The 23,496-nt window shown below is 42.1% G+C and overlaps 1 protein-coding gene across 6 annotated transcripts in view; it reads right to left on the bottom strand.

Annotated features, from left to right (window-relative positions):
* Positions 1-2,011: 2,011 nt before the first annotated feature.
* CHCHD3 (coiled-coil-helix-coiled-coil-helix domain containing 3) overlaps positions 2,012-23,496 on the bottom strand; it is a 250,867-nt gene continuing 229,382 nt past the window's right edge. For 2 of the 6 annotated variants that reach the window (XM_019751017.3, XM_019751007.3), the window contains 2 exons: positions 15,853-16,053; positions 2,012-2,745 (listed from right to left, as the gene is read on the bottom strand). In XM_019751017.3, coding sequence (XP_019606576.1) covers position 2,745; positions 15,853-16,053 — 202 coding nt within the window. In that variant the 3' untranslated portion in view covers positions 2,012-2,744. The remainder of the gene's footprint in view (positions 2,746-15,852; positions 16,054-23,496) is intronic. The other 4 variants (XM_074315354.2, XM_019751025.3, XM_074315355.2 and 1 more) reach the window with 2 other exon arrangements.

Here is a 23,496-nt window from a genome sequence, read left to right as displayed (position 1 = left end):
ACGAGTCTCATTGGTAGACCAGCAAGCCACAAGCGTTTGGCTTTTATTAGTCCACATCTGCTAATAATAAGGATTAGCCTACAATTTTCTAAGCCATCCATGTTGACCAGTTTTCTGTAATAAGTGATTGACTTTTCAGAGAGGATTGTGTGGTTGAACACAGCTGTCTTGTCCAAGTTCACCAGACATTTGTTTAGCGTGATAACATCTGACCAGCTTCCCAGACACTTTATTCTTCTTCGCTTCCCGAGCTCAACTATTGAGGTTCAATGTGTGTTCTACTTAATGGAGAAATCAGCCGATTAGGACATCTCACTCCCATCAGGCTCGTCTATCCCAACATCCCTCTCAAGCCGCTGTCCTCAAGTTACCAGTGTCCTGGACAGAGATGTACCTCAACAGGGAGGTCTCCAAAAGTGTAGAAAGAAAGGCCTCACCTCCCCCTTTTATTTCTCCGTAAGGGCCGCCTTGCACCCATCATGTTTATCAGAATGATGCATTCACAACCAGTGCTGGGAGAGAAAGGTCCTCAGACAAACCACCCTCGCGTTCTCATGGATTTAACCAGCTTTAAATGCCTGACTCTTCAGTGATGTATTTCTCTGCCAGTGACAAGAGTGGCTGCCTGGGATGTGCCAAGTTCTTGGCTCTAAAAACTACAAAACGGAGCAGTATAGAGGGAATTTGTGAGTTAGCGGATTTGCAAACACTACAGCGAGTCACCGTGTAAACATCTGTTTTTGTGTACCTGTTCTTCCTCCCAGGCAGATACCTGGGTGCCATCCTGACATAACGAGCTGCTGCTCTAGATACCAATGCTTTCTTCCTTCACACTGAAATGAACTCAGCTTATTTTGTACCATGAAAAAACAAAAACAAAGAAAACCCCAAAACAAAAACTTTCATTACACAGCAATCACAGCGCATCTCGGGCAAAGTGGTAGAAGAGGCAACAACGTCACTCAGATTCAACATCAGGTCTACAGGTGTGTCCAGTGTACGGGAGACGGCATTCAAATGGAGCCAACTCAGGAATTTAGATGCGGAAGAGGCCACACTTACATGACAGGGGTTAGATGAAATTTTCTCAACACAAGCTAAGTTCATCCTGACTTTCTCTAAGTAATAGGTACTTGGGCATGTGGATGTTCCTTCCGTGCCCCCCAATTCCAAATACCAGTTTACTGAATAATCACACAAACAACAACACAGACTGAACCCAACCGAATGTATGTGGGAAGCATTTTGACTCCACCAAAAGTCTACACAGAAGGTTGTTTTATTTCCCCCCAGTGAACAGTTGAGGAATCAGGGGCTTAGTATGGAAGGTGGGTTGCTGAGGTCCCACGGGTGGCAGGTAAATGGCAGAGCCTCCATCTAAACACAGATGCACCTCACACAGAGCCCGCATTCTCCATCATTTTGCTAAAGTACCGCTCTCTGCAATAAAATAAAAATTCTACATGACATCACAAAACCTTGGCATTTTCTCTTCCATCTATTCCTGGAAAGACCTTTCCATTTAGCTTCAGTGTGAATACTAATTTCCAACTTATCAAAATCCAGGGTTGAAGGAGCGAGCAATTCTCCGGTTAAAAAAAACTGAGTTAGTTAGGAAAGTTTTAATGAAACTGGAGAAATACTCAAGGTTGGTTGATTTTCTTTTTTTTTTTTTTTTAACAACATTTTCATAGATTGCAGGGTCAGAAGTTCCTAACCAAGGTCATCTAAGCTAGTTCTCGCCTCAGGCAGGATGGCTGAAGTCATCCCAAAGAAAGAAACATTCATGCAATTTGAAAGCCCTTACTGAATCCTACCTACCTACCTACCCAAGAGGCAAGTTCTAAGGATCATTTGCCTGGCTGAGGCTCTGCAAAGCATTCTGGAGCTTTTTAGAGAAAAGGTACAATACAAATGCAAATGAATAACAATGGAAATCAACTCAACTCCCACAGGCATAGCCATCTAACCCAGAGAAAGAAATACAAGAGGCCCCAGGCTACAATGCCAGTCTTCGTCAGAAAATATATTTATTATTGATAGTGAGTGACGTAAAGATGTCAGTATCACGACAGAGAAGTGCTTATATAAGCGAAGGTTGCCTTTACGTTGATAAAAAAGGCCTCATTTCACTTGTAATCACAAACATTATTCCAGTAAAAGAGGTACATTTTCTCTCCTTTTTCACACGATCTTCCTACATGATCACCAAAATAAGTTAAAAGGAAACGGCTCTTACATAGTCAAGGGAGAAAATAGAGAGAAACCCAACATGCCACAGTCGAGAAAATTCCACCCTGTGCTGCTGGCCCCAGGTTGAGGTGTTTTGCCCTCTCCTCTCCCCACTCCAATGACCTTACCGCCCAATTCAAACCCCGAGCTGTGGTGGAGTGGAGGTTCACCTAACGATGGAGCCTGGTCAGAAACGAAAGCTGAACAGAAAGGACAAAAGGTAGAGAGGGCCACCTTTCTCTTTTTGCCATCACACTGCGGTTTATTACCACTGCAGCGTGTCCTTTGTGACCGACCCCTGACCGAGGCCTTAGCTTTCCAAATCGTCGTTGATCACATGGTGACAGGTTTCTTTCTGTTCCCTCTGCTCTCCAGGGCTTCTCTTTACTGGTCTTCTCTGCACATAGGTTACTTTCTTACTAGGAAAAAAAAAATGTTCCACCTCTGGAATTAACGTTGAAGGAGTTTTGCGTGTCGCACAGGTTGATTTTATCCTCCCTTCTCAAGCATGCTCTGCAAGAGAAATAGAAAACGTAAGTTTTACCACAGCAAGGAGGGGACGAAGAAATGGCAGTAACTCTTGAGCACTATTTGTACTGCTTTTCAAATATCGACTTCAAAGACGCACAAAGCCAGGTATATGCTTTGTGGTCTCAAAATATGACATTTGGAGGTCACACACCACTGCCTCATCGTGTGTGACCTCCAAATGTCCTCCCCCACCACATCAAGCTGAACCCTAAGTGGGAACATGAGCAGAATCATGGGATGGGGGTGGGGGAGTGTGTGTGCTGTCTCACGACCGCGGACATTTGGGAAGGTATGGAAACGTTTCTGGTGGCCACAGGGACCGGGGTAAAGCTATCGCCAAGGTGGCAGGGGTGAGGGTGGGGTGGGTCTGAGGTTAAACCCCCAAAGCTCTGAGAGGGAATCTCTCAACCGAAGACACGATTCTCTCTCTCATGAGCTCGTAATGCTGGGCAGAGTATTTGTTCTCAAATGGCAGAAATGGTCCCTACATTCTATGTCACTATTTATTTTTGGGGGTGGGGGCAGGGAGTGGTAGACAGGAAGAACTCTCTTTCTCCCAGTTTTTATAGAGAAAGAATTGACATACATCACCGTGTAAGGTTTAACGTATACAGCATAATGGTTTGATTTACATATATAGTGAAATGATTACATTAGGTTCAGTCGACATCCATCACCTCGTACAGATACAATAAAAAGAAAAAACGTTTACCCTTGTGACAGAACTCTTAGGATCTACGCGATTCACAAATTTCCCCTCCCACAGCAGTGTAAACGGTAGTTATCACGCCGTGTACATTACATTCCTAGTACTTAGTAGTCTCATCACTGGAAGTTGGTACCTTTGGATTACCTCCTTCCAATTCCCCCACCCTCCACCCCCTGCCTCTGGTAACCACAAATCTGATCTCTTTTTCTCTGAGTTTGTCTGTTTTATTTAAGATTCCATATATTAAGTGAGATCATACAGTATTTGTCTTTCTTGGGCTTATTTCAAGTAGCATAATGTCTTCAAGGTCCAGCCATGTTCTTGTTTACTGTGGCTGAATAATATGTGTGTATATATATATACATACATATATATATATATATATATATATATATATATATATATATATATATATTCGTATCCCACAACTTCTTTATTCATCCATCCATCCATCAATGGACACTTAGGTTGTTTCCGTGTCTTGGCTATTGTAAATAATGCTGCTATAAACGTGGGGTGCAGATATCTTTTCGAGTTAATGTTTTCATTTCCTTTGGATGTATTCCCAGAAGTAGAATTGCTGGATCATATGGTAGTTCTATTTTTAATTTTCTGAGGACCTTTCATACTGTTTTCCACAGTGGCTGCACCAATTTACAATCCCACCAACAGTGCATAAGGGTTCCCTGTTCTCCACATAGATGCCAGCATTTGTTATCTCTTGTCTTTTTGATGACAGCCATTCTAACAGCCACGAGGTGATATCTCATTGTGGTTTTTAATTTGCAATTCCCTAATGACTAGTGACATCGGACATCTTTTCATATTCATGTTGAATATTGGCCATTTATATATCTTCTTTGGAAAAATGTCTATTCAGGTCCTTTGCTCATGTTTTAACTGGATTTTTTCACTATTGAGTTGTGCAGTTCTTTATATATTTTGGATATTAACCCCTTATCAGATACATGATTTGCAAATAGTTTTTCCCATTCCGTAGGTTGTCTTTTCACTTTGTTGATTTTTTTTTTTTTTTTTTTTTTTTTTAGCTGAGCAAAAGGTTTTTAGATTGATATTGTCCCACTTGTTTATTTATTTTGTTGCTTGGAGCTTTTTTCTCCATGTTTTCTTCTAGGAGTTTCATGCTTTCAGGTCTTACATTTAAGTCTTTAGTCTATTTTGAGTTAATTTTTGTGAGTGGTTGTGAGACAGACGTCACATTTCATTCTTTTACATGGGAATATTCACTTTTCCCAGAATCATTTATTGAAGAGTGTCTTTTCTCCACTGAGTATTCTTGGCTCCCTTGTCAAATTTGAGTTGACCATATTGAGTTTACTTCTGGGCTTTCAATTCTGTTTCATTGGTCTATTGGTCTGTTTTTATGCCAGTACCATACTGTTTTGATTACTATTACTGTATAGCTTAAAATCAGGAAGTGTGATGCCACCTGCTTTGTTCTTCTTTCTTAGGATTTCTTTAGCTATTTGGGGTACTTTGTGGATCCATATAAATTTTAGGAGTGGTTTTTCTATTTCTGTAAAAACTGCCATTGGAATCTTGAGAGGGATTGCCCTTAATCTACAGGTGGTTTTTGGTAGTGCTGACATTTTAACAATATTAATTCTTCCAATACATGAACATGGGACATCTTTCCATTTATTTATGGCTTCTCTGATTTCTTTCATCAATGTTTTGTAGTTTTCAGCATATAGCTCTTTTACCTCCATACTTAAATTCATTCCTAACTATTTAATTCTTTTTGATGCTATTGTGAATGGGACCAATTTCTTTTTCAGAAAATTCATTGTTGGTGTATAGAAATTTTACTGGTTTTTTAAATTTTAATTTTGTCTCTTGCATCTTTACCGAATTTGGTGTTTAGTTTTAACTTTTTTGTTTTCTTTTTGGTTTTTTGAGTCTTTAGGATTTTCTATACATAAAATCCTAGACAGGAAGAATTCTTAATTATAAGATTAAAACTCTATAGCTAGCTGGGGCAACTGTCTCCATTCTTAGGAATCTTTAAGAAGACAAAAGTGATTCTTTTCCTTTAGTTTTAAAATTGCTCAGGGAGAAGCTAGGTGAGGGCCAAGGCTGCCTCCAATCTGTTCATGCCTTCTTCCCTCTATTCCTCACCTTCCTGGCCATTTATTTTCCCCAGCTCTTAACTAAGCGCCTACTAGGTACTCACCACACTGAGTCAGGTGCTAAGGGGAAACCAGTACACACGTTCATGGAAAATTCAGGCATAACACAGAATCATAATTTGTGATTTTCAAATATATTTGCTAAATATATGCTACAAAATTACTGAGTAAGTAATACATACATACAGTATATAGGTCAAAGAACAAAAGAATACACAGCCAAATGTAATTTTTTTCCTTCCTACTACTTCCCAGTTTCTCATGTACTCTTCAGAAAAGGATAACTCTGTAGCTGGAGTGAGCATGAACTTGAACTTGCACTACGGGTCGGGTCGAATAAAGACAAAAGGACTGGGGGTGGGGTTGGAAAGGGATGAGGATGGGGAGCAGTGGCAAAGATTCAGAGGTGGGAGCAAGTCCAGTGTGTAGAGGGTGTGGAGGAAAGAGACAGGCCTAGGCAGAGGAAAGGGTGGGCACTCAGGGTGCACCAAGGAAAAGAGTGTAGCAAGAACCCAGAGTGAATGCCATCAGAAGCACAGGGTAGACAGGTTATCCTAAAGAGTATCCTAACGTCTCCAGAACTATAGGTTTCTAAGAAGTTTCTCTCCGTAGGGTACAAAAGAATTGATACACAAGCAGGCAAACTAGTGTGGAGAAAAAGCACATAGAAACGGTCAGAAAGACAAGGTAGTCAAGAAGGAAGTGAATTAGAAAAGCCAGACGCACCTAGAGAAAACAAGGACTAAGCAAACTGAACAGAAGGAGCAGAGTTGTGTTGTAGAACTGAATGTGAGGCTTCTCTCAAACCCATCATTCATGTAAGCTCTGTATCTGTTGTTAAGATAAACCACTGAGCACCTACCATGTAAGAATCAGACCGGACAATGTCTCAGTATCAGAGCATCTCTATCCTCACCCTGCCCCCACCTCCTGGTGGCTTGAGCTGCGTGAAGGTCTAACTACCCAGACAGGAAACTATAAATTCCAGATATACAGACAAGCTCACCACAGCATTATTTATTAATACAAAACACAAGTCAGGAGAAAGCAGATCTATACTGAGCCCATCTATGGGCATTTAGTTATTAACGAAAATGATCGCTTTCTGAGTGATGCCATTTTGTATTTGAAGGGTTATGGACTCATTCCTTTCTTCAACACATCAGTGGGAACTTGAAGCTGTTATCTGCCTGGTCAAGATGACATGGCTGCTTTATAGCTTCAATTCTCCTGCCATGTGAGAACTGACAGGAGAAACATTCTGAGAGGTCCTAAATAAAATTACAGCAGGCAGGGAAGTGAGAGAGCGAGACAGACCAGAGTATTTAACCAGTTAATAGCTGTGGGTCAATTAACAACAGACTGCTCACCTTCCTGAATGCATGTCGGAGCTTTGAATCAACTCTGAATCCACGGGACCACCAGACACTGCTACACCCCACATACACATGCATTTCCAGGACTGCAACCAATCAAAAGCAGCGAACATTTCTTCCTTATGGACTATGCCCCTGTCATGGACCCGCCCCACTCCACACCTGCTCCCATCCCTTTTATCTGCAGTCCACGCCAGCTCTTTCAAAACAAATGACATCTTTCTTCCCTAAAATATAATGTATAAAAGAGCCCATCAACTCCAGGGCAGTGGACACGTCTGCCTTTTCTGGCGAGTCCCATGGCCGGTGGTTCAGACAGCGCGCCCCAGGGCCCGGGTCCTTTTCTGGCTAGCATTTGGATCAAGAAACCCTTTCTTTTAGAAAAGCTTTTGGCCATGAGCGTATTTTTATTTAACAAAATGCACCTCTTTTCAACTGTTGCAAAAGAATCGGAGTGACCACAACATAATGAAAGCAACAGTTCGTGTCTTTCAAGACAAGTCTAGGGAATCTTTTTGCGATTCTTCTCTCTGCAAACCCAACCAAATACAGAAGGGTAATGATGTACTAAAGATGCCAGACTCTCTTTACGAGAGACGAGCTGGGCCCTGGCTGGTTTGAGGATTAGTGGGCCGGTCTAACAGAAAGACACTAAAAGAACACTTTTGAAAAAATATGAAAACACGGAGAAATACCCATGTTCACAAAACACCCTGCTACACGTTTTAAAAGTCCAGTCCTCAGAGAGAACATGGGGGCTCAGCTGATTCATGGGGGACTCTTTGAAGACCCAAGGGACAGGCCTGTGTCTTCCAGGACTGACCCACACACGTTGTCCAACTGTGCGCCGATGCCACCAAAGGGTGGCAGAGGTGGTACAAAATGCCTTCCGTCTGTCATGGACAATGTCAAGTGGAATTTTTAAAAAGGTGAATGGGTAAAACCTTCTGTGTTGTTACTATATCGCAGCTCTGCAATAAGGTCTAAAAAAGGGCTGTTGGTTGGAGGGGTCCTGGTAGGGCCTGTGTCATTTAGCGTCCACCTCACAGATTCTCCCCTAATCTCTGTATTGGCTCTGTAGGCAGCTGCTGCTGGGCTGAATTTCAACACCGCATAAATTTAACACTGCATAAATTAACATAGGAAATTCCCCCAAGAATCAGGGAGAATATTTGCAAGTTATAAAAAATTGCTTCCTTCATTTAAGGAACTGCTAAGACTTAATCTTAAAGCAGAGAAAGAAATTCCTTCCATTTGCTCATCACTCATGTCTTTGGGCCCGCAGAAACTCCCTTTATAAACAGCTAGGGGAATTACGGAAAGGAGGGGATGGTTCGGGCATCATCACGGGCTCTTTTCCCAAGTCTCTTTCTGATTCCAGCCACCCAGGAACGAAGGAAGGACGGGCGGCTCACTGTCAGTTAGACAAGAGCTGTGCCCTTGGAGACCGGAGATTTGTGTGTCATTTCCATTTAGTCAAACAAGCTCAACCGTGTAACTCAAATATTTTTGTTATGGAGTGATCTCGTTGACTGGTTTTTGAATTCCAGCTTTCTTCGAGGGGTTGGCTATCCCAGCAGTGTGTCAGCTACTGGCTGTAGCAATATATTCAGGAGGAATGAGGACAACCCTGGCTTGCTAAACAATCATGAAGAGAATAACAATCATTCTCGCTCTCTTTTTTTTTAAAGGTGCCATTCGGTCTCTGGCTGAGCTTCCCCAGCATCTCAGCAAGAATTATAAAGGCCAAATAAAGCCGGGTAGGGAAGCGGGAAAATTTAGAATAAGGGGAAAGGTTCATGGGGAGGAAATGACAAGGGGACCCTATCCTGGGGGTACGTGAGATTTCACTAAGGAGAGACCAGAATAGTGGGGAGGGGACGAAAATGTGGCTGTGATGAGCAACAGTGAGAAGAATGAAAAGACTGAGATAGGAGCAAAAGTAATCAATACATTCAGTTTAGGAGAAGCCCAAAGCGAGTGTTGCCTGTACACCAAGCACTGCTCCTGACGGCCTGGAGAGCTGATTCGCCAGCTCATTCTGTGTTCAGTTTATGTCTGCTCGCCCCTCAGCAAGTGTTGTTCTTTATTCTTCCTGCTTTGGAAGAAACACTAGTGAACTTTTTTAAGCCGGGATCTTGTTTCATATCGTCTATGACAAATGCTCTGCGTTATATTCAAATTAAGTTGCAAGTAATTAACTGTTGATACAACTTGCTGCAATCACAGACAAAACAATGACATATTGCAATTCTAACTCTTGCAGGATAAGCACTAGAAAAAACTCCTATTAAGAAAAATCAAAGTCTATTACCATGGTAATATTTCTTCGATGAAACCCTGATTATTTTTTTCTTCTTTTAATGAAAGGTTATAAAGCCACTATTACTCTCAGGAAGTGGTTTAGAAAAGGATTCCTAGGATGGAAGGAACTAGGGTACCAAATTTAAAGTTTGGAATTTAGCTTGTGTCGATGTGACTCCAAATCCGCAAGGCCGTGCCCCTGACGGATGGGAACTGTATTATGGAGCCCCCATGTGTCATCCTGAGCATGAGCAGTCCTCCGAGGGGGCTGATAAAGTCATTAGGTGATGGTGATGAAGAAGGCTTCCAACGCAATGAATGTTAACATGCTCCCGTAGGTCTCCCCAGAAAGTTAACCTTCTGGATTGTTCCTTGGGCCCCGTGGTGATGGGCGCTGGTGTACACCAGAAGCGGCAGTGTAAGGAGAGGAGCCCCGGATGTGGGTCAGGAGGGTAGCAGAGCCGGAGGGGGGGTAGTCAGCAACGTGAGCTGGCCAGGGGACTGTTACCATGGTGCGGTGCCTCTTTCCTCCTTCCCACCCACGAAACCCGCAAGTGGCCCCTCATCTAAGGGCACCTACAGTTTCAATGGGGGTCAGGGGAGGGGATGTTCTGATTTGTTCCTGAAGCTGAACTAGGAACTTGTTTCTAGGATTGATAAGACCTCTGCCGGATGGCCTGGCCCCGGCAGGCAGTGAGTGACAGGTAGGCACAGCTTCTCATCTCCCGAAAGGGGCTGAACAAAGACCAGGCAGCACCCCCGAAAGGTGGATGGTAACGCAGTTCCGGCCAATGGGCTCTAGAGCTCTGTGTACAGGTCACCTGGGGAATTGGTTCCAAGTCCAGAGGTCCAGGACCCTCCTCAGACCTTCTGAATCAACTGCCAGGGATGGGGCCAGGCATGTGCCTTTTAAATAAACTCCCGGGCGACTGCGATGCTAAGCCACACCTGAGATGTGATACGGCTGGGGACCAGCGCACTGGCTTTGGTAACAGGAGCAGGCTCTTCTGGCCTGGACTGGCCCCATCACTGAAGCCCTCTGGGTGCTAATTTTTCCAAGTGAAAAACGTAGATGCGATTAGGTTACGAGCTCTCTAAGGCCTAGCGCCAACAGCCTATATAGTCTATTAAATCATTTGCATGTAATTTATAGTTCGTCTGAAACCAATGATAAAATACAGCTTGCGCTGGCACCAGGTTTTCCTTGAAAGAATTCTGATTTCTAAAGTGATAGCTATACTACGATGCTTTCAGGCCCTCTTCATACTCAAATAATGGGGGTAGTATTTATTTGAGCCCTGGTCTAACACAAATTCAAGTTATAGGGAGATAAAGTACACTGTCCTTAAGAAAGCTGACGCCTTCTGCCACAGTGAATTCCTCCGTATACACTGATCTTAAGGTCTTCTATTTCGGAGGCTAACCGCAGGACTGGAGGTGTCATTTATATTTTCGAAATGAAGAAGGGGGGCACTAGCCTTGCGATGAGTAACTTCCTATGAGGATCTAGCCTCACGTCCCAGGGTCTTGATGCCACGTTTCCTACTACAGCCGGGTGACCTTCTGATGTCAAGGCCCAAGGAGGGGTTGCCTTGCTTCGAAGAGGCCCTCATTTCGGTCCTTCCTTCAGCCGATCGCTTGCGTGGCTACTGTCTCACTGCCCGCTGTTGATTTCAACTCTGCTATGGTTTATTGACTCCTGACGCCTTCGTCACTTGACTCCAGGCTCCACCTGACCCTTATCCTTTGAGCATCTTCTGTGTCTGGTCCTTTCTTTTCATCCTGGTCTTTCCTTGGCTCTTCTGATCTGGCTTCCTGCTCTGTCTCCACAATCCGTCACGGCCCCTGGTCCACGGCACAGTGAGAAAGCCATTGCAGTACAGAGGGGCCCGGGGCTGGTTAGAGGTAGACAGCCTGCATTTTCGTACGCAGTTTATTAGCCGGCAGGCTACATTCTGTCAGGCACTGCTGAGACAGTCATTTTTCACTTCACTGACTTTGGAGAAACTGTGAAACTGTTTTCACCCCCTCCCAGTTGATTCTGCCACTTTGGCTTCCCTGGGGCTGTCAGGAGTACAAGCTTCAAGGAAAGTGTGCTACAAGGAAAGGGTACGTGATGGTGGGAAGCCAGGTGACATGCGGACCAACCAGAAGTGCAGTAGTTTTTCTGGAGTGAAAGCTTTAGACTGACAGCAAAATCGAATCCAAGAGGCAGAGACACAGTCCGGGGCCCCCAAAGCAGGGGTACTGCTTGTTCCAAACAGCCCACACCTCTGAATGTGAATGTGTTCATGGACACGAGCGCTTGTGCACACGGCCACCTTTTTCTCACACGTGGATACGGAATCTGTCCCGGAAAAACAGAGCTGGAAGACCCCCGCGGATTACCCAGTTCAAAGACTTCACTTGCCAAAGGAGAAACTGAACCCCGGTTACCGGGACTAGGTTAGGATGTTAGCTACAGCATTTCTCATAAGCCCTACCCTCCTGTAAACAGAATGTTCCCCAGGAGTCCAGCCCACTTTCATACCATTCTATCAATAGCAGGGCTGAGGAAAGAGCTGGAATGTGTAGTAAATTGGGGGGCAGTGGGGTGTCCCAGGGAGCACAGCAGCGCAGATCTGGGAACAAGTCCCTCCCCTTTTATACATAAAACTTGGGCACATTTTGGTCCACTAGTGGGCCAATCCTATTGCTTCCCCTTCCCCTCCCTACCATAGTCTCCCGTAAGGTAGGTGGAGCAAAACTGAATGGGAATCAGGTTTTCACGGTAAGAACAGGTTATTCCATCTTGGGCACTTTTTAGAAAGCGACGAGGCTAAGCAGCCATGGGAAATAAGAGACACCAAAGTCTATCCATCTGTGTCCTCCTACATTGTTAAGTGCGGGATCTCATAAAGCTAGCCAGCAGCTTTTAAGTCTTGGAAATGACAATTACAGCAATTTAATATCTCTTTACCCTCATAAAGAACACATAACTTAATATACTGGAAGGAACGATCTAAATGTCTCGTGTCAACCCATGAGGAATTGTTTAAGAACAGCTGAAGAAAGACTGATGTGAGCAAGTGGATAAATAAGAAAGGAAAAGGAAGGCGAAGGAGTATCCGGAAATGTTCCTATCAGTAAAATCTATTAGTCTACAGAACGATGCCCCAGGGAACCAATGAAAATCCAATCTTATGAGTCATTTAAAAGTGGAGTGGATTGGGTGAGTGGAATGATTCCAAGACGAAGACTCTGGCACTGCCCCGGAAATGGACAACGCAACCCAACGGGTGGCTGTCCTGGTGAGCATTTTCCACGTTTGCATGTCCAGCTTGCTCTTTGGATTTAACAAGGAAACATAAGAGGGGGTGCTGACTGGTCAGGAAGTGCTGCAATAGATGAGCACGGCCACAGATACTGCGAAGGTCACTTCTAACCACGGGCAGAGACTCATGAAACACTGATGCCAACCCTTTGTGTCTGTTTTGGCGTGAACTTAAAATGGGGCAGTGTCTGCGCCTCGCCTTTATAACCCCACCCCCTACTGGGTACCATCAGTCTCTGGTACTACTTCATTTAACCTTCAAGTTTTCCCCTTCTCATCATGGTCATCATACACATTTTCCCTCATCAACTTATTTCTGTATTAGTGGACAATGGGCCTCCACACACCCAACTCAAAAACCAAATACTATTTACTTTAAAAATTTTTTTTTTAATGGTAAAGTATATCTTGGTCTACTCGTTAAATTATCATCATGACTACCCTGGGTTTCAATTCTCTCAACCGTAAAGTGGTAAGAATAAAACCATCTCTGTTTACATCTCAGGTCATAAAAAGCAAGTTAAGAGAATGGATGTGAAATCACCTTGAAGTCTACAGTATTACCGAAAGATATACAAGGTGTTAATGTTCCTTGGTTCTTCCCCATTTTAGTGTTGCCTATCTTAGGATAAAAAGGTTTTTTTGGACTTACATGTTTTTAGTATTACTGGTGTTATACACTTCTTAATACTTTAATATAAGAGTCATCAAAACAATAGGCACCTGGGATGGCTCAGTTGGTTAGAGTGGGAGCTCTCAACAACAAGGTGCTGGTTTAATTCCCACATGGGATGGTGGGCTGTGCCCCCTGCAACTAAGATTGAAAACGGCGACTGGACTTGGAGCTGAGCTGCGCCCTCCGCAAGTAGATTGAAGGACAACGACTTGGAGCTGATGGGCCCTGGAGAAACACACTGCTCCCCAATATAATTTAAAAAAAAAAATCTTAAAAAGAACAACAAACAATAGGCACCTGAAGCATATTTGCTAAAAATAATATTAAATTAGGTTGTAGATTGCGTGTGTGTGTGGGGGGGAGGAGGGTCTCTTTTGGAATCACTAGTAATAATTTGATGCTTTTGTCTGATCTGTTTAGTTGGTTTCAGCCCAAACTATACAACTGAAGAAAGAAGAAAAAATAAGATTTATTGAATACTTTACATTAATGTCATGCTTATAACAACACTGGACATAACATAACTCCGACTCACACATGAGAAAAACAAAGGACCAAGGTCAGAGAGCTAGTGAAAGACATAGCTTGGATACAAACTCAGATCTGCCCAACTTGAACTTTGATTGCACCATGTGGCATATGTTATTTTTGTCACCACTTTTATTCTATAAATATATGCCATTGACCCCCGGGGGCTATGTGTAGAGGATTCAACACAATTTAGGCAGGAAGGAGTCAATACTCCAGACGGCTTTGTAGCTGCCACCAGGAATGTTACAAATCACACCGTGGAAATAGACACCTACGTTAGACAGCAGCCCCAAACATACACTTTTCACAGCCATTCTCTACACTAACTACCCACCTCTATTTCCACAAGGCGCTAAGATCAAGCTAGAAAGGTCCACGAGTCAAGTGACAGGTCCCAAGGGCTTGAGTTTGTCATAACACTGAATGTTGGGGCTTGTGAAAAGCATATCAGAAGCTGTTTTTGCAAACGAAATGTACGAACTCAACCTTAGCAGCGTCATTTCTACCACAGACCTTCAAAGAAAAGAATTTCTGGCCTACAACTTAGAATCATACAAGCAAGAGCAAGAGAGAGAAAAGAGCCTCAAGCTACTAGGCTTTAAGACAACACAGACTTTTAATAAATCTTGATTACAGTCATCCTCTTATCCACGGGGGACACGCTCCAAGATTCCCAGTGGATGCCTGAAACCACGGAGAGTACCGAACCCTATTATGTAATATGATTTTTCTTCTACCTACATATTCATATATATGATAAGGTTAAATTTATAAATTAGCCACAGTAAGAGGTTAACAACAATACTAATAATAAAATAGAACAATTATAGCAATACAAGTTGTGTGAATGTTTCCTCTCTCTCTCTCTCTCTCTCTCTCTCTCTCAAGTATCTTATGTACTGTATATACAACATGGAAAGACTGTACAAAGGGTAATTCACATCCTGGGTGGCATGGAGTGGGACAGCACAAGGCTTCACCACGCACTCAGAATGATGCTCAATTTAAAACTTGTTTATTTTTGGAATTTCCCATTTAATATTTTCAGACCGTAGCTGACTGCAGGTGACTAAAACCGCAAAAAGCAAAACCATGGATAAGGCGGCACCACTGTATATTTTTTCTACTAGTATTGCCATGATTTTCCAGCTATGCAGACAAAAACTAACTCTCCCATCAGATATTCATAGAGAGCTAGAAATTTCTGCTAAGTGGTATTATAACTACAGCAAATTAGACTGCAGAGAGGCCTGCTGTGTAACTCAAACACTAGATTTAGTTGGGTTAGGAGGTCAACTCTAGGGTGTTTGTCAGCAGAAAGAATCAAGGTTTCCAACAATTTCTATCTCTCAGAACAACCTACATCCAACGGTTAAGTCAGTTAAATGATAGGCAATTATGTGACCTGTGAGAATTGATGATTTGCTTCAGAGTTTATCATTAGCTTCTAAAAGTACCTAAGTGAGGGAAAAACGCACGGCCTATGACCATCACATTGTTCTCATATGAAGGGTCGAGAGAACAATAGGACTGTGGTGCATGAAAGTGATGGAAACGGTTTCCTAAATCCCATTTCCGGCTTCCCTTTCTCTGCCCAACTGAGTAGACTCCACCAACTGGTAGAAAATTGAACGGTGGGTTTTTGTTTCTGTTTTTTTGCTTGTCTTTTGTGTCTTTAAACCAGGTTTTCTACAGGACTACTTGCTGCTTATGGACCCAAAGCTGCTGGCCTGTTAATTTGTATCCTTCCTCTGCTGGCTTTGAGCATGGGCCCAGAAATAGGGGGCAATGACCTTGAGGACACAATTATGATAGAGGACCAAAGTTCAGAACTGGAAAAATTATAATTTTAGTAAGAATATTTTTTTTCTGCACGGAATGAGTTGAACACAAGGAGAATGGGGCTCTTCCTACAACCATCTGGATGGATGCTGATTGCAAGCTAACCGACTGGTTACAGCAGTTCCTGGGATGACAGCTAGTTTGGTTGACAAAGCTTTTTCACACACACGAGCCCAGGAAATCCTTACCACTGTCCCTTGGTGTGGGGCGGGCTGTCTTCCGGTGCCCCAGTGGGCTTGGCTTGCACACCCACCTGTTTGGCCTGATTCACACAGCGCATGTACTGGTCAGCCAGAGCAGAGCAGCTGAGGGTCTGCTGGCTGTTCTGGCGGTAACACTGGAGAATTTTGGCCTCCAGGTCAGCGCAGACTGGGTGAACCTCATACCGCCTGAAAACAAAAGCAGGGATCACTGAGACAAACGGTCTTTAAGCAGAACAAAGAGCAAGGCTAACAAATACATAAAACATTAAATAAGATAAACGTTTCAAATGTAGAAAATAAGTTTAAGAGAAATAATTTTCTTCGACCTTGAGAGGACGATATCATACAACGTAAATGACTTCTATGAAATGAGTTCCATTAGTTGACACCATCACAAGCCTCTCTGGACACTAGGACACGCCCACCCAAACCGAAACCTAAACCAGGTGGATGGTACCAATACTCTTCAGCCCAGCCGTCCGGATCAGAAACCTGGGAGCCCTACCTCTCTTCCATTCCCACATCCATTTAGTCACCAAGTTCACGAGCCTACCGTCTGGTCGTCTTTCTCCATACACACTGTCGTTACGTGCATTCCTAACCATTTATATCCTGGATCCAAACAATGACCTCCAAACTGGCCCTGCTGTCTTTAGCTTTCACCCTCTACCCCTGCCTTCGAGAGGGTTCTTCCAGAAGGTTCTTTCTCATACATACACTGAAACAGTATCTCTCCCTACAGCTTCCTAAATGAAATACCAGCTCACCAGGCAGGTCTTCTTAGGCAGGTCCCTGCCCACTCTTTAGCATCGATTCCCCACATGGCTGCAGCCCGACCACACCACTTGTAGGGCTGGGTTCTTACACGTCCCTTCACATCTTTGTTCACGGTACTCGGGATACTGGAATTGCTCTGCACCCAAACTCCCATCCGTTATAACATCCTATGTATCTAGAAAATACCTACTTGTCGTTCAACACTTGCGTTAAGTATGAAGTGTACCCTTCTCTATACAGCTTTTACTAGCTCTCCCCATCTGAGGTATAGTCTGTCATTCCCTTTATGGTGACCTCACTGACCCCGGATTAACTTCTTTCACCGTGAACGTAATATTGATTACACTAGTCTATATACACTATGGTGCATTTACTAGCCTACATTTATCAGAATGCAAATCCCAAGAAGTAAGGACTATCGTGTTTCCCCAAAAATAAGACCTAGCCAGACAATCAGCTCTAATGCATTTTTTGGAGCAAAAATTAATATAAGACCCGCTATATTATATTATATTGTATCATACTGTATTATACCCAATCTTATAGTAAAATAAGACTAGGTTTTATATTAATTTTTGCTCCAAAAGACACATTAGGGCTGATTGTCTGGCTAGGTCTTATTTTCGGGGATACACGGTATGTCTTCTTTTCTTTGTGACCTCAGCTAAGGATAAGGGTATGTCTCGCAGAAGCCATGGACTACACTGTTGAGAATATAAACGGTTAAGAAGAAAATTTTTTTAATTCCTTGGGCTAAAATTTTACTAATTATACTTACAAATCTCAGATTTTAGTTAATTTCAGTGATGATATGGTACCAAATTTAAACGCTCCCCCAAAAGCTGATAATATACACTTAAAAAACGATAATAAAAGATAACAAATGAACTATACAAATGAAAATGAAACATTCTTGTTAAGAGGAACATTGATTATAAGGATTAAACCAGAAAAAAAAAAAAGCACATTATTATCACTTTTAATTGAGGAATTTGTATTTTTTTTTTCAAATCAGTTTTGCTTAACACAAAAGGCTTCCAGTCTTTCATCCCAGTTCGATTTTTGAAATTTAAATTTTTTTATTGCCACAGTAATCTTGAAATAGCATTATTTTAAATTTAATGGATTCTAAAAAACCCCTGGAGAACACAGGAGGAATATTTCTCATCAATAAGGAAACCCCTGGGTGACGATTTGTCTCCTCATTACTTTTATCCAACACACTAAGCTAATATATATTTTGCTAGAATAGAAAACTGAAATGCAAACCACGTTACTGGTCCCCGAGGGATTTCACTTCCTACTTCCTCTAAAGGAAGTAGACATACAGGGGAATAAAATAATCCCACAAATTTTACATAACATTGCTTTTAGTTTTTTATTCATTACCTTACTGCTCTGCCAAATACCTAAGAACAGAATTTAAACCCAGTCCCAGGAGTTCCACTTCTAAGATTTCGAAGTTCAGACGTCTGGGATTTTTTCTGGACACACGGATTTCCTTAATCCCCTACCGTGAACATCAGCATCTACAGGGAGTCAGCTGTGCCTCAGAGAGAAGTGCAGACACCACTAACTGACTGATTAGAGCAAAACACACATCTGGGTAAATACTGAATAAAATATGATATAGCATTAGGCCAGCTGAACGGAGCGCATACATGACTGATGTCTCCAGAGCACTTGATGGAAAAGCAGGGTTACATTTTAGCCTAGTGGTGAGGACCATCGTCTCGCCAATACATCTTAGCTTTAAAAGGAGGATGGGGAGAGAAGCCCGACCCGATATGTGGTCGTTCCCCATTAACACAGAGGAGACTGTGAAGAACGAGCTTCCACATACTGCCCGTGATAAAGATGTTATTTTTTTTTTCCTTTTCCAAAGGATTCATCTAACACTACGGACTCCTTAGAAAGAGGTTATTTATTTAAGTTGTAAGTACGCATTTACCCTAAGTTGAGCTTTCGTCATACAAGTTAAAGTCCATGAGTTATTTATGATTTGAAATGTGTCAAAATATACTTTTATCACCACAAATCAATACGACTCGCTTCTTGGGCCCTTGATTTCCTATCTAGCAGTCTGGTGTGTGTGTGTGTGTGTGTGTGTGTGTGTGTGTGTGTGGACTCAGACATCTGAAATTCTTTTTGAACACATTTCAACCTGTATTGATGACTAGATGGTAAAAGTGGGGTACAAGGGGTGGAAATCAACATAATTGTCTCCCAGTTCCTGGAGTAGACTCGGGCACACTTCTCTTGCATGAATCTGTAAGGGCAAAGCTCTGCCTCCGTATTGATCTGCAATGCGTGTCATGCTGCCCTAATGCACTGTTTTCACTTTGGGAAAATGCTAAATGAGATTATGGTCTAACATTAGAAGGCCATAAAACACAAGACATGGCATCTTCCATTCAGGGAACGGGTTTCAGAGACGTTTCCAATATGCATTATGGTAAGCCGTCCACACAGCCATTGAGCCAGCAATGGATTTTTATTGACTGCTTTCATTCCTGCTGATGGAAAAAGGCACTATAGGCCCATGTAACAGAAGGTAGCATTTTCAAGCTACCTAAGAAGCAAAATTAAATCTTAGCTGCAGGAGACAGTTAAACAATTCAATATCTTTGTATGGAAATGAGACTGAAAAAGAAATGGTGAATGATACATGTTAAGAGAAAGATAAAATATAAATCTGGAGAATTCGGAACAAGAATAAAGAAGTGAGAGACAGAATAGTTACCCCAAAACAGACTTAGCAAAAGAGAATTGGTGGGATATGGTTGACGCTTAAAGATATATACTTATTGGTAACAATTAAGAAAAAGTCCAGTTTAGTGGTCACTTAAAATTATTGGGGACTTCTGATGGATTCCACCACCTGCACATGTCTTCCTTTGCTTTGCTTTTCCTCCCTGGGACTCTTTTATTCTCCGTTCCCTTCTTCTTCCCCCATTCTCACAATCACTAACTATCAGTGGGCCCCCTGCCTTCCCACCTGCACCCCTCAGCGGTACTGCAGGCCAAGCCGACTACCTGCTGACAGGAGACAGAAATGGAGACCCAAAGATCTGAATAGAGAACAAAATCAAAAGAGGCACTCCTGGTAGGTGTTCCATAGCCAGTAAAACAATTTTTGCATATGCATGTTTAGTTCTGCATTAGCATAAGAATGTTTAATACTAACATTCACTTAGGAGGCAGCTAAGAAATACATCCATGTATTTTTCTCATGACACGGACAGGTAGGTCCAATGTAGAAACTTCGGAAAAAGAATAAAGATACACAACCAGGCTGTTTCTAATTTTTCAGTGCTTAAAATAACATGGCGATGAACATAAACTATTACTATTGTTTCTGATTGATTTCTTGAGCTAGTTTCCTATATGTTGAATTAATTGGTCAAAGAGCAATGAAACCATTTTGGTAAAAATGAAGCTGAGAGCAGCAGTATTCACAGCTCTCTTCTTAAGACTCTAAAACACATTTTCCCTTTGTTGTGGAGCTATCTGTTGGTTTCGCTGCTGCCTCTCCGACTTTCAGATCTTAAAAACATTTAGTGTGGGTCTCAGCTTTATGTTTCAAGAAAACTGACCACCCATCTTTTTGGTTTGGCTAATATAAATGGGAAGAACAAGGTAATTTCAGAGAAAGAAAAAATATTTAAATAGCTCTTGTCATACCCCTCTCCACTCAAAAGGCTACAGAAGTCATGGAATGATAACCAGGTAGCAGCCACAATTTATAAAATTCTCTGGAACACAAAAGTCATTCATTGAAAGTGCGCGCGGGGGGGGGGGGGGGGGGGGGAGAGAGGGAGATATCTTTTCCTTGTATTTGGACCAATAAGTACCCCGAAGGGGTAGAAGGGAAGAAGGGAGGGAGACTTGGAAAAGGGAGGGACAGAGGGGAGGATGGATGGATGGATGGATGGATGGATGGATGGATGGATGGATGGATGGATAGACAGACGAATGGACATGAGAATGGCTGGCACTAAAAGGAGAATCCTGATTTTTTAACAGGTTGTAACAATGTGTTCTGCATGGGATCTGCTGGTCTCATAAAACAATATCTATCATCACATTAAAAGCAGGCATACAACCGAGCCACGGAGTCCAACCTTCAGCTCTAATTCCTAAGGCACAATGTAAAATCTCTAATTTTATTCTGCAATAAACGTTTCATTAGATGTTAAGCCCAGTGGTCCGGATTTCTGCTTTTCTTTTACAACACAAAACTAAATATTTAAAAATATGTAATCATTTAAAATTATTGCCAATATTTAAAAATATGCAATTCACTCATTTCTCTTATCACTTATAATAAAGCTATCACAAAATGCAATGTAAAGGAAGAAAGTATTTCTCCAATGTATCCTTTATCTTCTACCAAATTTTCATTTTAAATTTTACCTTAAATGACAATATCCTACTATTAGGTCTCAGAATAAAATGTAAACAGCTTCTTTCTAACAGTGCAAGATCTGAAAAACAACTCAATTTCAAGCTTCTCTGACATTCTTAATAACTGCTAACCATCTTTATTAATGATATGTCTATCGGAGCTGTAATCAAATGTCTACAGTTACTCTTTAGAGGCCAACCATCTCCAAAAGTTGCCTGCTTTCTTTGTTTCAATTTGTCTTCATATACACTTTGCTATAAAATCTTAAAAAAATAAAATGCAATAAAAAGAGAAGACATTTTTTACATTTGTTTTCTAAATTGATGAATGCTACCTTGCTGTGATGCAGTATATCATCTCAACACACACACACACAAATGCCAAGAGGCCTCCACGGTTACCAGAGGATGGAATACTGATGTGGATGACACTTGGTCCAGCATTTCAGTTCAATGAACCAAGAAGCTGAACCCACCATGAGTACTGGACCCTTCAACCAAGAGACTCAACGTGGGTGCTACACATGACAGACTCAGCTTTGGACAGAGATACAACGGAATGCAGAATTCTATTCTATAAAAACATTTTAATATTTACTATCTAAATTTTCATCTGCTGTAGACGTCAGAAAAAGATGTCAGGATCACAGCTCAGTAATCTGGATCCACAGGAGGGTTATGGGTTTTCGGATCCTCAGTACAAGTCCTACAACTGGGAAAATCCCAAAGATAGAACTTTTGGTCACCTATCCCTGGAAAAACAAATAATACAGTGCTGTACGTACACAGGTACCCTGACCAATAGGACTCACCTACAGTAGGTATATGAGCACAAACACACCAGAATATAAGGTAAACAAAATACTTTCCCACTTTGCCATGTATTTTTCTTCCTTATTCAGTAGTATTGGGTACTTGGAAATGACGGGGCGGGTTACGGCAAAGCTAAGAGAAGAGTGGGAACTTAGCAACATGGGACCCCATGACGGCCGGTAGGGGCTGGCTGGCTCTGTCTTCTGTGGTGCTCAGTGGAAAACACGGCCTGACACTGGGGATCCCCAATGTCTGGTTTCTTCTCCTCGGCAGGCAGCTCTTACTCTGCTCCTCACAGAGAAGCTTTGTAGCATCTTGTCAGCCTTTCCACGCCCTGGGTGGGATCCAATGGCATGGGCTCACCCCACCAGGGCTCTGGGTGTAGAAAACATAGGGCCATGGTTTGCTGTGTCTCCAAAAGAACAAGGGTCCCTACTCGTTTGTTGTCTAAATAATTTCTTAATATCTGGTGACTCAGAGAGGCTAAAGGCAACTCAATGTTCATAAAAAAATTTTTTTTTTCCACAAAAAATTTCCAAGTAATAATGTCCTTGACAAGAAATATTTATTCAGTTGAAAAGATCTGTGAAGTCAGACATCTGGTATGAGGCAGAAAAAAAAAAAATCAGTCAGTTGGCTGATTTTTGTTTTCCACCATCTCGTGGTATCCTTGACATATCTGGGCTGTTTGCTGCGAGGTTTGTATCTCTAAGCAGTGAGGTAAAATAATTCTTACTTACATAAAAGAGATCTAGAATAAGAGGCAATAATTACATAGGGTTTGGAAACACAGACTATAGTTGACGTCAACACTAACTCAATTTGGAAGGACCCCAAATCAACTTCCAGATCACACTTCCTTTAGGACAACCAAGTAGGCATGAGATGTTATTCTGTCAAGCTCACACAAAGTCTTCTCATGAGGTGAAATTCTATAGCTAACATATTTGCACTTCAGTCTGGGAGAGCCTTAACGTAGAGAGGTAAAAACCACCCTTCCCTCTCTGCCTTTCCGTCTTAATGATCCTTGGAATATTGTTATCGCTAAATAAATGTCAACAGAAATGGGTGCTAGTGGGTGAGCAGTGCAGCTCTTTGCACTAACAGTGCCTGAGCGTGAGCGACAGGGTCTCCAGAGTATCCTGGGTGGAAACGTTACCTGCCACACACACAGTAGGAACACGATAAAATCACAGTTCACAGAAGTGGACTTGGTTATGAGAACTGAAATAGCTGGAGAGGTATCTGTACTCTCGCTGTCCCTTTGAAAGACCTGGAAGCTGTGGAATGAAAAGATGTCCGGGGCCAAATGTTAAATTTGACCCTCCAAAGGAAACACCAATGTGTGAACGAGACCAAGTAATTTTAACACACACCAAATTATTTTTATTTGAAACATCTCCATAAGTCTTCAAGGCCAAGAAAAGCATCATCATTATTACTATTCCACTATTAATTAAAGAAAAGCATGGTATTTACTGTCACCCGATTTTGTAAAATAGCTATTTAATTAGACAACGTAGAAAATGTGAATTTTGAGCATACACAATGTACTACTCTTGGATTTCTTTTACTGTAAATATATGTATCTATGTAATATATTGAACTTACATTGACACAAATTAAAAGTTA

The sequence above is a fragment of the Rhinolophus sinicus genome, chromosome 8 (assembly GCF_057876585.1).
Source record: "Rhinolophus sinicus isolate RSI-liver-muscle chromosome 8, RSI-T2T, whole genome shotgun sequence".
In the NCBI taxonomy this organism is placed as follows: domain Eukaryota; kingdom Metazoa; phylum Chordata; class Mammalia; order Chiroptera; family Rhinolophidae; genus Rhinolophus; species Rhinolophus sinicus.
The sequence above is the reverse complement of the archived record's forward strand: the minus strand, read 5'-3'. Positions and strand labels throughout refer to the sequence as shown.